General features: G+C 37.7%; 2 protein-coding genes across 2 annotated transcripts in view; one reads left to right on the top strand and one right to left on the bottom strand.

Annotated features, from left to right (window-relative positions):
- LOC139690203 (synaptic vesicle membrane protein VAT-1 homolog-like) overlaps positions 1-8137 on the bottom strand; it is a 31825-nt gene extending 23688 nt beyond the window's left edge. Inside the window, exon 1 of the mRNA XM_071587496.1 lies at positions 7701-8137. Within this exon, the coding sequence (XP_071443597.1) occupies positions 7701-7990 (290 nt within the window). The 5' untranslated portion in view covers positions 7991-8137. The remainder of the gene's footprint in view (positions 1-7700) is intronic.
- A 657-nt stretch (positions 8138-8794) lies between these two features.
- Positions 8795-17255, top strand: LOC139690526 (protein O-linked-mannose beta-1,4-N-acetylglucosaminyltransferase 2-like). The gene is made up of 6 exons (XM_071587988.1): positions 8795-9272; positions 9605-9882; positions 12350-12577; positions 13130-13412; positions 13766-14138; positions 15989-17255. The coding sequence occupies exons 1-6, from the start codon at positions 8863-8865 to the stop codon at positions 16436-16438; spliced, it is 2022 nt and encodes a 673-aa protein (XP_071444089.1). The 5' UTR covers positions 8795-8862; the 3' UTR covers positions 16439-17255.
- Positions 17256-17503: the final 248 nt, after the last annotated feature.

The raw sequence follows: 17503 nt of genomic DNA, 5'->3' as shown, positions 1-17503 counted from the left end.
GCTAATAAATATCGCCAGTTAACGTATTTTGGTGAAATAACGAATTTTAAGCCGAGGTTGAAGGACCGTCGAATAAAATGTGGACAGAATAGGAATAATTGGGTTAAAGTCTTACGTGAAAATTGTATGAAATATTCATCACGAATCCCAAAGGCATTCCTTGCGATAGGTTTATGAAAAATAATACCCTCAATGCGAAGCCCACACTTGATACACTAAATACACATATTTAGCAATATCAAAATTTTCATTCCCCCGCGTTACTTGCATATCACTAACTTAAAAATTTCGAAATTGCCACTACTATACATCTGATGGAACGCACTAGGAAAAATAGAATTTCGAAATTTATTCGACATAAGCAATCCGAAGGGAAACTATCTTGATATCCTGCCGTTGCAAAAATTTGGCCGAAAATAACAAAAATGAATGATTATTTTCATTAATAAGGGATGGTTATGATTAATATTAAATTAGACATTTCTAGAAGACTAATTCTTTATTGATTTCCGATAGTCCACAGCAATTCGCTGACTATCATTGATAACTTACAATTGAACCATCTGATATAATACATAATATTCGTACGTCGAACCCAAAAATGGAGTCCACTACGTAGTGGTTAAATTGAATTTTTTTTAACATTAAGATGATACCAGACGCGAAGAAATAACATTCGCCATATGTACTATAACAAACAGCGAGTACATAAAATACCTCTCCTCTAGACAAGTGACACGAAAGGAACCTCGAGAAGGAATCAACAACAGAATCGAATTCCTTTCCGAGGCTTAAAAGCGAGCCAAGCCTTCGAGAGCGTCCCACAAAATGACAAGACGGAGATGGCCCACTGCGGACCGCTAAATCCATATTCCGATTCCCACAGTTATGTCGTCCGTAAGAGACCTAGGCACGTCGGACCAACAAATTTTACGGAGAAAAATGGCTTTTCCCCCAAGAAAAAAAACCATCTTCAGCGGGATTTCCTCCTTCAAGATCCTAATCTGATAAGGCTGACGTGCTGCAACGAAATGCCCTCATGCATCCCCCAGAAGGAAAGCGCGAAGGGGATGATGCACTAAGCCCGAGGGTTGGAGGGGGGGGAAATCTACGACCCCGCCAAGGAAAACTCTTAACTTCCATCAAAAGGCCCCCATTACACAGAAAAAAAGCACCAGTGAATACGAGTGTGTCAGTGTGGTGCCACAAAAGAACCCCCCCCACGAAATACGCCCGCCGCCCCTTTTCCTTCCACCATTTCGCCCGCCCCCCCTTGGCCAAGCCCGGCCGTTCCCTCTTCCTGCCCTCCCCCAATAGCCACCGCCTCAACACCACATACTATATTTCTCCTCTCCCGTCTCAGGCGGGCCTCAACAGCTAGTCGCCTCCATTCCTTCCAAACACCCAAGCCTCAAGGCCACCCCCTATGTGCTCGCGGGGAGAGGAAGCAGGAAGGGTGGTTGGTCGGCTGTCTGCCTCTGGGAGAACGGAGGGAAAAAATCAGGGGGGTGGGGTGGGGACGCAGACGTCGTGAGTAGTGTATCCAGTTGCCGCCGCCGTCGCATTGAAGGGAGAAGCAAGGGCCGACTCCCCTATGAAAAGACCCTCCATGGGGTCGGGACCGAGATCCCCTCCCCAAACCCCTCTCTCTTTAAGAAGTCCCATCCGCTCCGTGGTGCAAAATGATGAGCCGGACTTATCATTCCCCAGCGGAGGAGACGAGGTTTACAACAACCCGAGGCCTAAATAAATCTGGGACATCGTGAATATCACCGAAAATCTTTGAGCATTACGTCATGCGACGACTTATGGGGAAAAAATAAAATCACCAAACTGGTCTGAAAAAAGACTCAATGCTTCACAGAAAGCGTACAAGACACTGGGATGAAACTATTTCTGAAAATCGATGGGCGATTGATTGAAAAACTACATTTAAACATCACCAACATCGCAAATATAGTTGATACCCGCGGAAATAGTGAGTGCAGTGGGAGAATCTAACGAATAAAGAATGATTCAAGAGCAATTTAAGACTAATTCTAAATCTTATGCTTTCGCAAAAATCCCGAAACACTTTCTGGATGCGAGGCGACAAGCAATTGGCCAATACATTCCATCGACAGAGTCAGGGAATATAAGAGCCAGACCCTAACGGTTAAGGATATTTCGGAGCTAACTTGACCACTCGTTAAGCGTCATGAACATCATGAGGTCACTGTTGAGTCCGTAGCAATTAACCACCGGAAAGAGGATAAGGATTGTTTCACCACACTTGGCGATGACTGGTAAAAATAGCATTTCTACACAATGTGAAGAAAATTAGTGCGGCCTAGCGATTAACGAAATTCCTTCCAGGCTCACGGTTTTGCCAACAGTGTCGATACACCGGACTAATTGCGAACAGCGCGATACAAATACTAGTTCCATTAAATGCATTTTACCAATTACAAAAGTCCCCGTTAAAGCTTCAGTTAAGGCGCTCTATGATTAAGAAATCAGCCGACCATCTTCTGCCGAATCTTTTGAGAATTGTTTTGAGGGGCACGAAGAATCGCAGGAAACTAAACCTGACCATGACGCGCAATAAGGAGCAACTGGACTCGATTAACTGGCTTAAAAGAGCCCCGTTACCTTAACCCCAAATTCAAAAAGTGCATCCCGAGCATAAGCGCCGAGGAAAACAAAAAAATGAACATACGAGGGAGTTCCAATGACCTTTGAACCCAATGCATTGGGTACGGCCATGAAAAGTCATCCTAGTAAAGCTATATTCTTTAAACAAGAAGTTTTGAAAAACTATTTCGATCAGACAGCAAGCGTGTTGTCCGCCGATTCGTGTGTGGGGAACATCACTACTTACAAGGGTGTGTACTAAGACACCACTAACCGATGGAATAATTAGTGGTATAACAGTCGATTTTATTATGTACGATTCACATTGTCTATCCTTGTCTCTTCCAATTAAACTTCAGGATATTGATTGACATATTCTGGAAAATTTCGAAATCGCCCGCGCATAGGGTTCGCGTGTTTTGTAGAGATTAGTGTAATCAAACTACTTTCCGGCGATTACCTTTCAGGAAAAACATAAGGTTAGGATCAATGAAATGAACCCAAAAGATACGTTCACACCTAGGAATGAATAAGTGACCAACAGCTAATGATAATAATAAGTCCTCCAAAGGCAGGCGTGGAGGTCTACGTCCACTGTGACTTGAGGAATTTTAGCAGTGCGTGGATTAAAGGCACGCTGATATATGCATATATATACGTGTGCCCGCGCGTGCATTATGTCGCCAACTACTGCGTATAATGCAAAAGAATTGATAATAAATTAATGGAAAAATTTACAAACGACATGGTTTCCTATTTCATTACTGATGTGTTCGGCCAAGTCGAAGGTAGTAAAAAAATAATAAATATAAATAAACAAACAAATAAATAAATAAATAAATATATATATATCTATATATCCTAATCAAATAAGACCCCATTCGAAGCGAAAGGGTCATTAAGGGCCTAAGAGAAACGAAATTACACACCCATGCCATTTTGATGCTTTATATGTAAAGTTCCCCGTCAATGAAAACACTACGGTTGACAATCCAAGAAGATTCGTTCGCGGATGAATCACAAAAATACGTAATACGCCTTAAATTCATATGAATGAATGCATATTAGAACTAATGCAAACTCGAAAATGGAAAATGTATATTCGCACATTCGCTAATGGCACTCCACACGTGTCAATGCCCCTCGTCAAAAGTTAACAATTTCGAAAACCTTTTTAACCCAAGTGCAGAGGTAATCTCGGATTTAACGTTACTCCAACGGAAATATTCTCCGAAACAGTTCTCCTTATAACCAAATTTAGATGAGTCAAAGAGCGGCACCACAAAATAAAACTCCCGCGAAGATGCACACATAAACAACACGAAATTAAAATGGTCTTAACTGGTTCGCCATAATAGTCCATTAAAACTTATAATCGACAGCAATTAATCCGAAGATTAGGCTGCGTTTACAACACTAAAAACTGCGACGATTTTTTCTACCAATTATCTTAATAATCCCGTAATTTACCCCATAAAAAACGAAAAAAAAGAATATGCGGAGGAAAGCTACTGACTGATTAGGACTTCCCACTTAAAAGCTATACCGTTATATTATTTAAAAAATCAAAAAATGACGCTACGTTACAGGTCGCAAATAAACAAAAATGCTCATAAAATTCTATCTGACTCCCCCCCCCCAAGCACCTCCACCAATACCGAACCGAGGACTGGCAAACATTGCACCGTGAAGCGGGCCCGCATATTTCAATGGCCGCTACCGACACACTCAAACACGAAGCATCGGGGTGGAGGAGGCAACACCCCACCACAAATCCATCCCTTTCCCAACCTTCCCCCGCCTCCGACCCGCTTATCCGCGGAGAACACGGCAGAACCCCAACACCACCATCACCTCCGCTCGAGAACCCCTTGGAACAATCCCAATCGGGGTTCTGCCCCGAGCTTCTGGCTTTGTCAATGGCCATCCAAGCGAGAGAAAGGGGCCTGCCCACAGAATGCAGGAGGGGATGGGGTGGGCAAAGCTCTTCCGAGTGGAGGGAGGGAGGGAGGAGAAGGGGGCATGCCCGACACGACGAGTTTGATGGAGGGGGGCGAGAGAGAGTGCTCACACTTACGAGGCTACGCTTGCTGGGGCCCGCTCCTGCATTTGCAAGTCGAGCCAGCTTCGCAGAGGGGAGGCGGGCAGGAACGGACAGCTGAAATAAGCGGCAGGAAGAATTCGCCCTGCGACAACATACGGTCGAATTGGGAGGAAAGGGGCCAAGGCGGCCGGATATTTACCTTATATGGAACGTGCTATTCTTTTTTTTCTAATTCTCGAAGTTAACCGGTATTCTTCAACATCGTTAAAATAATTTTTAATAGACTACACATGCTCCACTTTAAAAAAAATATTCACACAAAACGCAATCATTTAAAAATGATACGTAATTTTAGTTAAGGGGCAAAGGCAAACATTAACTAACACGATATATTTACGAGCCAGTGATTTTATAGTCGTTTGAACAGAAATAATTTGGCTCTCTTAAGCACATTTCGTTCTATCATACCTTTCCCGCTCGCCTGCCTACGAGAGTAAACCATCTTTGAGGAATTTAGGACTGAGACATTCCAAGCGTGAGGGGGGGTGATATCTTTTGAATACCAAATATTCCATAGATTACGCAAAGTCTGCAGAAAGTTGATAGGTCGCGAGAAAACATTTGCTGGCTTTTATTTTCCAAATGAAATAGGGGTAATTAATGTAATACGAAAATCCCCGTCGCACAATTCTACCATACTGTATTTGGCGATATCTTAATTTACGAAATCAATTTCATTGAACGGATTCTTAAACGCAAAATACAATTAAAGCAAAATTTAATCTAACAGATGCAACTAAAAGTATAATACATTGGTGGTTCTCTCTAAATTTAATAATAGATTTTTGCCTTTAAATAGAATACATACCAAGAGACCACCAACACCTGGAAGCTTTAAAAAAAATTAGAAAGTATGCAAAAGCTACATGGCATTCGCTAATTATCTAATACCAATACAATTGGCTAAAAATGTTACCATGTGTCAATGGATAATACATTTCGTGAGCATAATGCGTTAAGTTGGATAGCTGATACGTCTAGGTAAAATCAAAATTAAGACAATGCCTTGAAAAGCCATATTGCTAAGGCAAACGCATTCATTATCTCCGCGAGTGATGATTTAGGCTTGAACCCATGAAAACTTTACAAGCCCGTATGACGATTAAGAGCTCGAAAAGTTAAATGCGACGGAGTTATTTGCTAATCTCCACATCCGCCTACTCCGTAAGTTTGAGACGTCGTCTGAACTTAAAAAAAACGAGCATGAATACTACTTCCATGAAGTATGATTAAATGGACAGCTCATTGTCAGGAGATCCGCCAACGGAAACGTACTGATGCAGCCGTTAAATCTAGAGGTCGTGCCCTTGAGGTCATGAGTCATACGCGAATGGTATGGAGGAGTAAAGAATTTTGAGACTATCATTTGCATCTGGCACATATTACTTTCCATCTCATCCAATTGTGGATCTCGTCTCTTCTCTGCGACCCCCCAACGTCCCATTTTTCTCTTCCTGATGCCTCGCGACTAGGGATGGTGAATCAACGAGAGAGAGATCTCATCCTCCAAAACTTTCTAGCTACGCGCTCTTATGTAACGAAGAACGGATAGGACTGACCAATCGAAAGACGTCATGGGATGAGTGAACGATTCAAAAAAACGTCCCTCGGTATAATGAACCCCTCCCCAAGAAGATTGACGCCTTTAATGGGAAGAACAGGATTAAATGAAGGAAAATTGACATCTGAAGTATCTCGTGCCCTTTTCTGGGGAGGCAAAAAAATACTTAAGAGAAATAACTTCTAAAATACATTGGTTGAACACAATGTCAAAAATGGGTTGTTACATTTTACCCAGGACTTACTGGCAGAGAACCGACCACAGAACATTATTTAAAAAATAATTTAATGGGAAAGTAAATTGATTGAGAAATGTAATACCTAAGTTTGGAGAGTTAACCCTGTAGGCTCTCGTAAGGTTGGGGTGTAGTACCGAAACCTCTACCATATGTTGGTATATATTTCTCCTGCGGGAAGTTCTATTGGCAACATATTATCTGAATAACACAATCCACGTGCAATTAACACGATATAGAGAAATTACGAGGGAAAAATAAATTTTTTAGGGTAATATTCATTGACTGGTTTTGAAATTGCGGGACGCGCGCCCATGAAAACTACTGAGTTCAAGGACAAAAGGTGCCAAAACTGTTGCTGGATAGAATAGTCGTTTTCTCTCAACTTGTTGCCTCTTGGACTTCTGCCAAATCGCCTCGGTGAGCAGTAAGCGGGCTATTCAGAATATCAAAATTGTAGTGGAAAAACTATTTTCACAATATTTTATCTAAAATTTACAAAAAATTAATTACTGAATTCACTTTCTGTTGACTTCATTTCAAAGAGGTTTGACAGCTTTTCGGGACTCTGCACTGACGGGGCAGGGGTTAGAAAAAAATTAAAAATCTTCCGAAAAATTTATCCGCTCAGTATTCAGAATGCCACATTTCTTTTCGATAATAATTATAGTTTACTTATGGGCGTATTAAGTAATGAGCCATTAGAAGCGCGGATGGGAAGTGTGGGAGGAAGTGCTTGCTGTCTCCGCTATTGATCGCCCTAGCCTTAGGCTGTAGAGTATCCGCCACGCCTTTAACCCCACTCCCCCCCGCCCGCCAGCCCCCCCATCCAAACCAAGCGCACTTGACCAGACGCAGTCATAATAAACTTCGGTGGCTCGAAAATTAAAATTCCATCCTGAAATGATTGCATTTAATTGAACACTAATGATAAATGCGGAATTCATATTCAAACTCCTGACAGGCGAAAAAAATTCGTCCCGATAAAATTAAATCAAATTTTGATGGTCGCCGTCGATCGCATCAAACGACCAGAATTAAAACCTGTAAAAGGGTCTACATAATATTGAAATACAGCCTTGCTACTCCTTCCAAAACTAAATGAACCTAATGCTAATAACCCAAACGAAAGGATATCCTTCGAAATTTATAATGTTAATCCTAAAAATGATGAAAACTTTACTCACCATGCCTTTACCCTGATGAGCACCTCGCCTTCTGCAACAGACGGCTCCGGTTTTTTCATCACCTTAATGGATTTGAGGCCGCCAAACGCAGTCAAAACTACAGCTCTCATTTCTTTCGCGGGAGGTTGTTCAGCAGCCGCTTTTTTCTCACCATTTTCTTCAGCTGGCTTTTCGGTCGAATCTTTTTCGGCGCATTCTCCATTGACTTCGGGGGCTTTGGCTTCTTTATCCTCAGGTTTGGCTTCAGTGGTAGCTGCCGGCTTTTCTTCTTTTTGCTGAGAATCTGCCATTGTTATTCAGATGAAGCAGTCGTGAGACCCTAATCTACGCAATTAAAATGTACAAGGAAACTAAGATAATCTATTAAACTGGCAGAAACCTGTCTGACTACTCCTACACCTAGGACGCTAACCAGCCGAATGTGCCGGTTGAAAACCCGTGGTTCATGTAACAGGTGCCCCGAGTCTTATACCCCGGGATCAGCAACATCCGCGTCATCAAATAGTTACTATATTAAAGCTACTGTTGATCAAATTACTTCTCTATGTCTAATTTTTAATGCCATTTATGAATAAACTGTATTATAGCATACAATGTGAATGAAAATGAATACATTTCAATTAATTATTACGATGACAATACGGAATCATTTATGACTAATCGCGCATTAATACACTTTTACTTTCGGCGAGTACGCCACTGGAAAGGGGGTGTGAGCTGTCAAATTCAATGATTTGCTCACTTTTTACGAGATTTATCTCAATATTAATAGAAATTTGGAAAAAAACATTTTATGAATTCAGCATGAAAACTGATGCTGACAAAATATTAATATGCATTTGTTTAACATATTAAAAAATATTATCTATTCGATACATTTATACGCATTAATTTCAACTTTGAGTTATTCCGTGGACCTAGAGGCATCATTTACTGTATTGCGCCAACTAATACACGTTTTCTCCGCAATTGCAAAGCTTATATTCAAATAAGCGCGATTGTTGTATTGATTAAATAAGTACACTAATAGATCAAAAGATGTCACTAGATGTATTCGTATCACATTTGTTCCATCAGTTAAAAATGGCGGGAGTTAAAGCCCTGTAGTTTGCAATATGCTAATCATAAATTAAATAACCTGCTCGTCAGTGGAATTGGCCTCATGAAGAAGAATAAGAAAAACATAAATAGGGAATTCATGTCAAATCCAGCCTTGAATATATTTAGGTTTATTGTCATAACTTGTGCGTTAAGCTTTTCATCACATATTTTGATTTCTTACTTTGAAGGTCAGATTCAATTTAATTTTCGGCCTCCGGTTCGTAAGACTAATATTTCAGAAACTAGTTTTGTGTCATCGGTATGGTGTAAATTAGATCCTCATGATAATAGTCACAAGACGTGCACATTCAGTAATTTGTGTTGGGTACCATCCGAAGAGCAGTTCATATTTCTACTTGGTGAGGAATCTATTTTGCACGGAGTTGCGGATTGGCGAGATCTTTCCATCCTTGAATTATCCTCAGTTGCTGGACACAACCGGTTTTTCTTGAAGATAGCCGTTGTCGGCCTGTTAGTAAGCTGCATGACGGATTACTTAATTAGTTTACTCTAAGTCAGCGTTAAGTACCCTCATGAGGAGGAAACAAGTAGAATTAGGTCTAATTTGGGGTAACTTCTGACATTTGTAGTAGTGAATGTCGAAACACCATAGTTTTTGGGAAAACGGAACAACCATTTCTCTAGAATGCAACAACACACTCATTTCCACGCTGAGTACCATTAAGTGAAGATACCTGTACATGTGCTCAAGTTCCACCAATTTTCATTTCAATTTTCTCGAGTCTATCAATTTATTGAAAATGAAGTTTGTTAAAAATCTCATAGCATTTTATTTGTTACAGACCAATTTCGGAGCAGTCCCCTTTGTTTCATCATACAATAATCAAAGAAAATGAATGGGTATACTTTTTGTGGAGATTCAAACCAGATAATATTATGCACATTGTTCATGACGATCTCATACCTTTATATTATGCTTATGAAGAACTATGTGCTGGAAAAGTTCAAGATTGTGTGGAGAAATACAAGTTGATATTTGTTGATGATGTGAACAATGACTTCGCTTTTGACCTGTATCAGATGTTTTCGAGAAAATCACCCGAAAGTGGCTATAGTGAGGGTAAGATCTTTTTTCGCCAACTCCCGTTCTTTAAATCCTCAACCCTGATTGTTTTAAGAAAGTTTGAAAAAGATTAATAATTATTTATTCATTTTGATAAATTCTATAATCTTGTTAAATATCTTTAATCTGAATATTACGTAATATATAAACAAAAGTTCTTAAATGTGATGAAGATAACCACAAAAGAATTTATCAAATGAGTAAAGTGGGTGAGCCAGTAACCAGGTATATACTCTATTCTTCGAACTCCTGATGCAATCCACTTTCAATGGAGTAGGCAGGTAGTTATACAGTTGTATGTTCACATTATGAAATGTGTTGTAAGTTGATGACAATCTACCCACCCTAAGTAGTACTTAGATTCGCTTTACCTCTTGTTCAGTTATGGCTGTGAGATCTGCATTGGTCAGTTTCTAGATTAACTTTCACTTGAATCAGAGACTTAAAGATATGTAAACTAAATACAGCCATGATTCCAAACCTAATTAATAAAGGCTCGCAGGAATCACGAGGTGGTATATTAGCAAGAGAACGAATAGCTCTCTTTTGTCGTATCAAGATTTGTTGGGGAATGACGCCGTAACTACGCACCATAATTCAAATGACATTGAAAGAAGGCGTGGTAAAGTTTTAAACGATACTCATTTGAAATGAGAAAGTTGAGCTTTCTTAGCATATTAACAGCTTTACTCCGTTTAATTCAGAGCTGACTGATGTGGGTCTCCCAGTTAAGTTTTGTATCAATATAAATGCATGTGCCTATGGATATAATGTGATGTTTGGGAAAAATTACACATGTTGGCATTATTAAATTACATATTATGGCCCAGGAACACATATGTTGTATATGCTCCTATATAAATGCATTACATTTTTTCAGCACTAGATTAGATTGCATTCAAGCAATCTTGAGCATTTTGCAGTGAATGTTTGCTTCAATTTATCCGATTTCCTACTGCATTACTTGAAGGTTGGCCGCAGCAGTTTCCACTAAGTTTTTGGTTGGGGTAATTTGGTAGGGAAAGGTTCCAAGGGATCCACCGTTTAACATCCCATTCAATGGATGGCAAACTCCACTTGCTTTCTATTCACAACTAAAAATTTCTACCGCTGGATACGAACTGTGGTCCTAAGAGGGGGAACCCAATACACCATGGACAACACCAACTTGATCCCTTAAATTGGTTAACCTCTCATCAAAGGACAAGGATTGAAACAATAACAAACATAAAAAATGTCTTATTATAAATAACACCATACACTTATCAGCCTCTCCCAAACTGTGTTTTCTTTTGTGACCAGATCTTGGGAAACCACTGGGTCTCAAAGAGAAAGGAACTTAAAACCCTGTCGTGTGAATTCACATGCTGTTGGGCTTAGTACTAGGCGAGCTCTACCCTTGCCTATTGAACCAACCTTCTGGTTGATTACTGGGGTTACCCTTTGGGGAATCACATCTTTGTCTGAATTCCTGTATGGAAGCTCAAGTAATGGAATTATCAATTGAATGTGAAGAACTTCATTGGCTAACAATTTTTATGATGATTATTATACTGATGCCAGGGACCAATTTCCAAGAGAGGAGTCACACTCATTCTCTCACACTTATGAGTGCAATCACAGGGATGCAGCAAGATGGAAAGAAAGTGTCAACAGAAGTCTTTGTTGAGGTTTTTTAACTTTGTTTTTTGTGAAGAATTCCATTTGTTTGCTTAGGAGGGCTACTTTTTATTTGGAATGCACACATGTGTAGGTCCATATATCTGCACCTTAGGTAATTAATCTCTGGCATTGCCTTTAGGACCATTTAATCTTGTAAGTTTTCAATGCAGTTTGAACTTTTCAGTTTCATGTGTAAGAATGTACGATTTCCTCCCCTTTCCCATGGAACATTTATCTGGTATTCTGGATGGCATTGAATGTGTGCATTTTATGTTGATGAACTTAACATATGTGGAAGTTGAAATTGGGAAGCAATAGAAATTGAGTTTAATTTGTGCTTTTTCTGTGGTTTTCTTGACAATGATGCTCGTTTATGTAGAAAAGAGTTTGCCCATCTTTTTGGTGGATTACACATTCACCTTCTAGTCTGTGAGTCATGGGTTCAGTTCCCCCTTGTGTTCCTATGCTGAGTTATTAAATCAATATTTACAGCGCAATTACCTCTTTTAGCTGGTTAGGGCGCTTGCTAATTTAGGGTTGTTTGCTAGAATTCTCATAGTTTTTCGTAGGTTTTAGGATACTTTATGAATTATGAAACCAAGCACATTTTTTTTATTGTAAGGCTTTCTTGAATTGTTTGTTGTAAAAACCAACTGCTATAAAAAATTCTAAAATGAAATAAACATATTGATTATTTGTGTAGGCTGTGGAGACATGCTTAGTAAATTATGTTTCTTTGTCTGAAGAAAATTTCATTTTGTGCTTGAATTGTTGACAAATATTTTTCCTTTCATTTTCACAGATGAGAAACTTTTGTTTTTAAAAGATAATTGGAAGTCGTACAACAACACGACAATCTGTTTCGCTCACGCAAGTATTGGTCTTCCGAGGGTGACTTCATGGTTTCAATACGGATTTGGAAAACCGCAGGGAGCCATTGAAGGATCTTCTATATCCACATCTGTGATAAAGCGTTTTACAAAATTTTTGCTTAAACAAATGGAAATATCAGTACCTGATAAAGTAGGAGGTAATCAATTGACATTGACTTCAAATATATATATATTTGTTTGTAATATCAGTGATGGTATGTTGCTCCAATAAATTAGTTTAATGCTGCATGCATAAATATTGTTTGTTTGCAACATTTGATGTCATGAATAGTGCCCTGACCTGTCCGTTGCTAATAAAAACAGTTCCATGACCTCACAATGAACTTTCCCTTGAGTTACTTCACTGTAGTATCTGTAATCATTCATAAAAATACATTTGTATAGTTTTAAAGATGACATATTTATGTAATATCTACAAATTGAAGGGAAGTAAATAGTCGATGTTATAGGTTTATTTATTATTGCCACATACATTTTTACACTGCCTTTATAGGCAGGCAAAAACATGTATGAGTTCAACTCTTAACATTTATTTTTGCCCATTTATTCTCAGTTCACTTCTTTGACTTCTATAGGTGCTTTTTTTGCTCCAAAAATTGGTCATCATAGTTTATTTTGATGATAAATATTAGTGATACATTGCAATTCTGGTTCTAAGCAGTAATCTATCTAGATTTTTAATTTTCCAGCTCATTCATACGAAAATAACCACCTTCCTCAACGAGCTTTATATATATCACGAAGTGTCAACAGACGAATTCTCAATGAAATGGATGTGATTAGCACCACCAAGGATATTTACTCTCTGTTCAAGAAAGATAAAAGTCATCTTCAAGTGGATTATTTTAATCCAGCTCCTAACTCTTCTTCATCGGGTTTAAAGGAGATGCTGACAGTTATTACTCAACAATCTTTACCAAAACTTGTATTTGGAATGCACAGTGCTGCATTGACAGTTGCTGCAGTCGTATGGTTTGTCCCAAAAATACTCTCGTTAATTCCAATATGTGGTAACATTTGTGATTTCATTATTTGTAAAATTTTGACTCTCTTTTGTTGATATTTTCTTTGTATCTTAAATGTATATTTATTTAATGAGTGAGGAGTTTGGTTCAAAATGAGCATTCTTAAATTTTTCCAATACTTAACCTGTTGAAGGTAATGTCCATTTACCAATGTTGTATGATGAAGTAATACTGTTTAAATATGATGGCTGGCTATATGTGATTGAAATTTCTTTCATGAGCCTTAGCAAGTCTTGATACAGTTCTTATTTGTGCCTACATCTGTATGCATGCCTTCATGGTTAAACTATTTCTTTTTAGTCTGGGAATGACAGCAGAAGATACCGACTTGTCTTTCCTGGAACTGTTTCCGTTGGGGATCAATCCAGTTGCAGTGTCTCCTTTGAAAGCTCTATTCAATGTGATAATGCCTCAGAATTCCAATCATATATTTTATGAGGACTGGGTCAATGTGAATGCATCCAATAGCGTCTTGCCGAGGGTCGACAGTGATCCTCTTGTGGGAGGTGGAGATCTTTGTCTTGAATTAGATTTAAGCTCAGTTCTTCCTGCAGTTGAGTGCTGTCACAACAAAGATTACCTCTGCAGGATGTTTCAGAACACCATAGTCGATACTAACTCTTCATTTCCCAAAAAACTGATGTCATTATTCTCTCAGCAGAAGAAGTACAAGGTGAGTAGTCTAACAGGGAGAGGTTGAAATAATTTCATTCTTTTCCAGCCCAAGGTTTCAGAAGTATTGGGAAAATACTTCTTTCACACTGCACGTGTCAACAAAAAAGAATTGTTACATGTAATTGAATAGCTATTTTTCCGAATTGGTTATTTTAAACTGAACATAATACTATATTCATACTGTGGGCAGTACTACTTCACAATGTGTTTCAAAATTTGACTTTTATCAATTGCTAGACTTGGAAAAGTTAAACAAAAAAATAACTCATTACAGATAGAATTAATTTAAGAGAAATGGATATGATTAAATTAAAATCAAATTTAGTTTTTTAACTGAATAAAGGTAAGTTATTGTAGAAATTGACTGAGTTAAAAGTTAGGTTTTAAGTTCTAAAGTTGGATTTAGATTTCAAATACCTCTCCCATTTTCTACCAAAAGTAATTGAATTTATAAATTATGGAAAATTTGGCATTATCTGATAACAGTTTTTATTAATGATAAAAGATTTAGCTAAGGGTATACTGTTAGTAATTTAAATTTTAAGAATATAGTTATCATATCAATTCACTGATTATTACATTAATGAAAAAAAATGTTTACCTATTAAACTTCATCTGGACCCGCAGTTTCAAGATTTTTATAATTTTTTCCCTTTTACTTTATAAGATAAGGCTCCCAAAGCTAAAAGCTGTCATTAAAAATGCCTCTGAAGTAGGCCTCCATTCAAACTGGATGCCATCTCTCATCATATTATGTTCCAGTATGGAACTTCGTCCTACAAACTAAATGAAAGGTGGTACTAGCCTTAAAAGCTAAGGAATGATTGAGAGTATATCTCTCAACCAAAGTAAAAACTTAAAAGAAATTGCGCTCTATTGCCTTGTAAAGTAACAAAACAAAAAGAAAACTATAGCTGTGATAAGTTTTACGGCTATAGGAGTTTTAATTCTTTTTATTTAGTAAAAGTAAAAACTGTTGTATTGAAGGGTTCAGTGGAGTGATGCTGATGAGATAAGTCTTTCAGGTTTACTAAAATCCTAGTCTTTGATGATAGTGCTCAGCTTGCAAAATTATTGTGATTCCAGATTGACCAACTATTTTGCAGTAAGAACTGTTAACTTATGCTTCTGTAAATCAAGATGTAGTGATATTTTCAGCATTTTCTGTTTGACCAACACTACTGCTATTGCAAATAGGTCATAGAGCACACAAATGATATTTCATTTGTAAATACAAGCTTTTTGTTGAAAAGAATAACCTTCCCAGTTAAGCACAATAGAATATTCTTGAGTAAAAAACCTACTGCACACAACTTTCTTACCCCTAAGGTCCACTCCTCTAAAAAACAGTTGATGATAATTTGGTTCATTGGCTATATCATGTATTTTGGTTTTCGCCAGCATCAGAAAAGCTCAATTATCAGCTTCAAGCACCCGAGGAAATTTATTAACCAAAATGGCAAAACACAGTTTGCATTAATTCTAGGATTGTTCATTCTATAATTATCTCTGAAGTCAAGTATTTCCTTTATAGATTCCCACTAGCTTTACCACTCGGGTAGGCCATGAGTAAAGTGACCTTCCAGGTTTGTAAAATATTTTTCAGGATGTGGAAAAGATCATAATGCATAAAATCAATGTAGCCACAATGTAAGAAACATCTGATGACCAGGAGAGGACAGCAAAATTGTAAGGAAATTAAAGTTATGTACAGCTACATAGTGAGAAACTTCAATGGTTTCTGTGGGCTTCCAAAAGAGTACAATTTATAAGATAATTGTCCTAGAGGATCAGTGACCATAAATTAAATTTTAATCCAATTTTCCTTTCTTCTATAAACTAATTTAGGCTCAGGGTGTTCAGAATCAAGGTCCCAGCCATTACCGTGCTTTTCGATGGTTTTTCCCTGCATCAGTAAGTAACATCCAGTGTTTATGGAACATCACCAAAGATGAGAGTCATCTAGTTTTATCATGGAATAGTCCTATCAACATTCACATGCACTCTCATCACTATGCTGTTGCTGTCACACTGGAATATCTAAATTATTCCAAAGAAACTACTATGAGTGAGAGAATGGGGCAAGAAAGAATTGTACCAGAAGTGAGTGTGGATTTATTTTTGAAGGTACAAAATACTTCTACTACTGTGACTGTTCCTGAGCAGTTCATAAATAACTCTGGTCATATTATACAAGCTCTCACATGGATCCAGTGTGTTGTGTCACTGAAGCACATGAAGGTATCAAAACATACATCAAGTTTGGATGCATTTCATAAGTGCTCAGTAAAATTGTGATTTAGCTGTGATAAACAGGAATATTTTTTTATGATTAACTGAAGGTATTAAATAAATAGGTAATTAAAAACTGGATATGTTGATTAATTGTTGCTTACTTCACAAAAGTTAACTTAATAAAAGTTAATTTAGATGGAGCAAATGAAGAAAGAATTTTAAAGTAAAGTAATTTAATCCTTCAGAGATATGTATTAGTTTCAGAAATGTGAAAACTTTTCATGTCAAAATAAAAAAGTCAATATTATTAAAATAAATCTTGGGCGGGTAAAAAAACAAGCTAATAACCTTTTACCAAATCAATACTTCTCTCAAATGAATTTAATGAGACATTTTTTTTCTTCATTCTAGTTCTAGGGGATTAGCATAAATGATAACGTTCATGATGCATTGTTTATAACAATTGACTACATATGTAATGTTGAACCTTTTAATTTATCTCCGTTCTGTGATTTCTATACCAAAACCTAACATAAGCTGCCTTGTAATTGAATTTATTTTCAATTTTATTGCATTTAAATATAAGTCAAGCTGATAACAATTGTTCATGGAAAATCATGTTGTTTCACAAATTTTCTGGAAATTCTGTATTACCCTAAACAAATCTGGTCTACTTATCTGTAATATTTGCATTATTTCACTAAAGATTAGTGTAACAAAAAACGGTTTTCTTTTGTTCTGTGAGCATGTTATTTAGAAGCTGTTTGATGATTATTAGTCAACACTTCATTTCGACTAAATGGAATTTATGAATTCTTACAGTTTCATGAATATAATACTAACCAGAAAAACGAGGGAATATTTGTGTGCTCCCAGATGTAATTCCTAATTTTTTTCTCGCTCAGGTGGACAAAGAAAAACCTTCCATACTTGCCAAGCAACAAATTTTTACCAGAATTACAATGCATTCCAACCTTAGCATCCATAAAACCTCTCATACACACATGGTGAGGCAGTTCCTACCATGCCATTTGGTTTCTCACCAGGTATAAATGCCCCGAAAATTGCATCACTTGGATTGAAGTCTGGCTGACCCAAACAACAGTTGCCATGAACACACTAACAACT

Source organism: Hetaerina americana, unplaced genomic scaffold (assembly GCF_022747635.1).
Source record: "Hetaerina americana unplaced genomic scaffold, ioHetAmer1.1.p SCAF_3, whole genome shotgun sequence".
In the NCBI taxonomy this organism is placed as follows: domain Eukaryota; kingdom Metazoa; phylum Arthropoda; class Insecta; order Odonata; family Calopterygidae; genus Hetaerina; species Hetaerina americana.
This window is presented reverse-complemented; position numbering and strand designations above follow the sequence as displayed.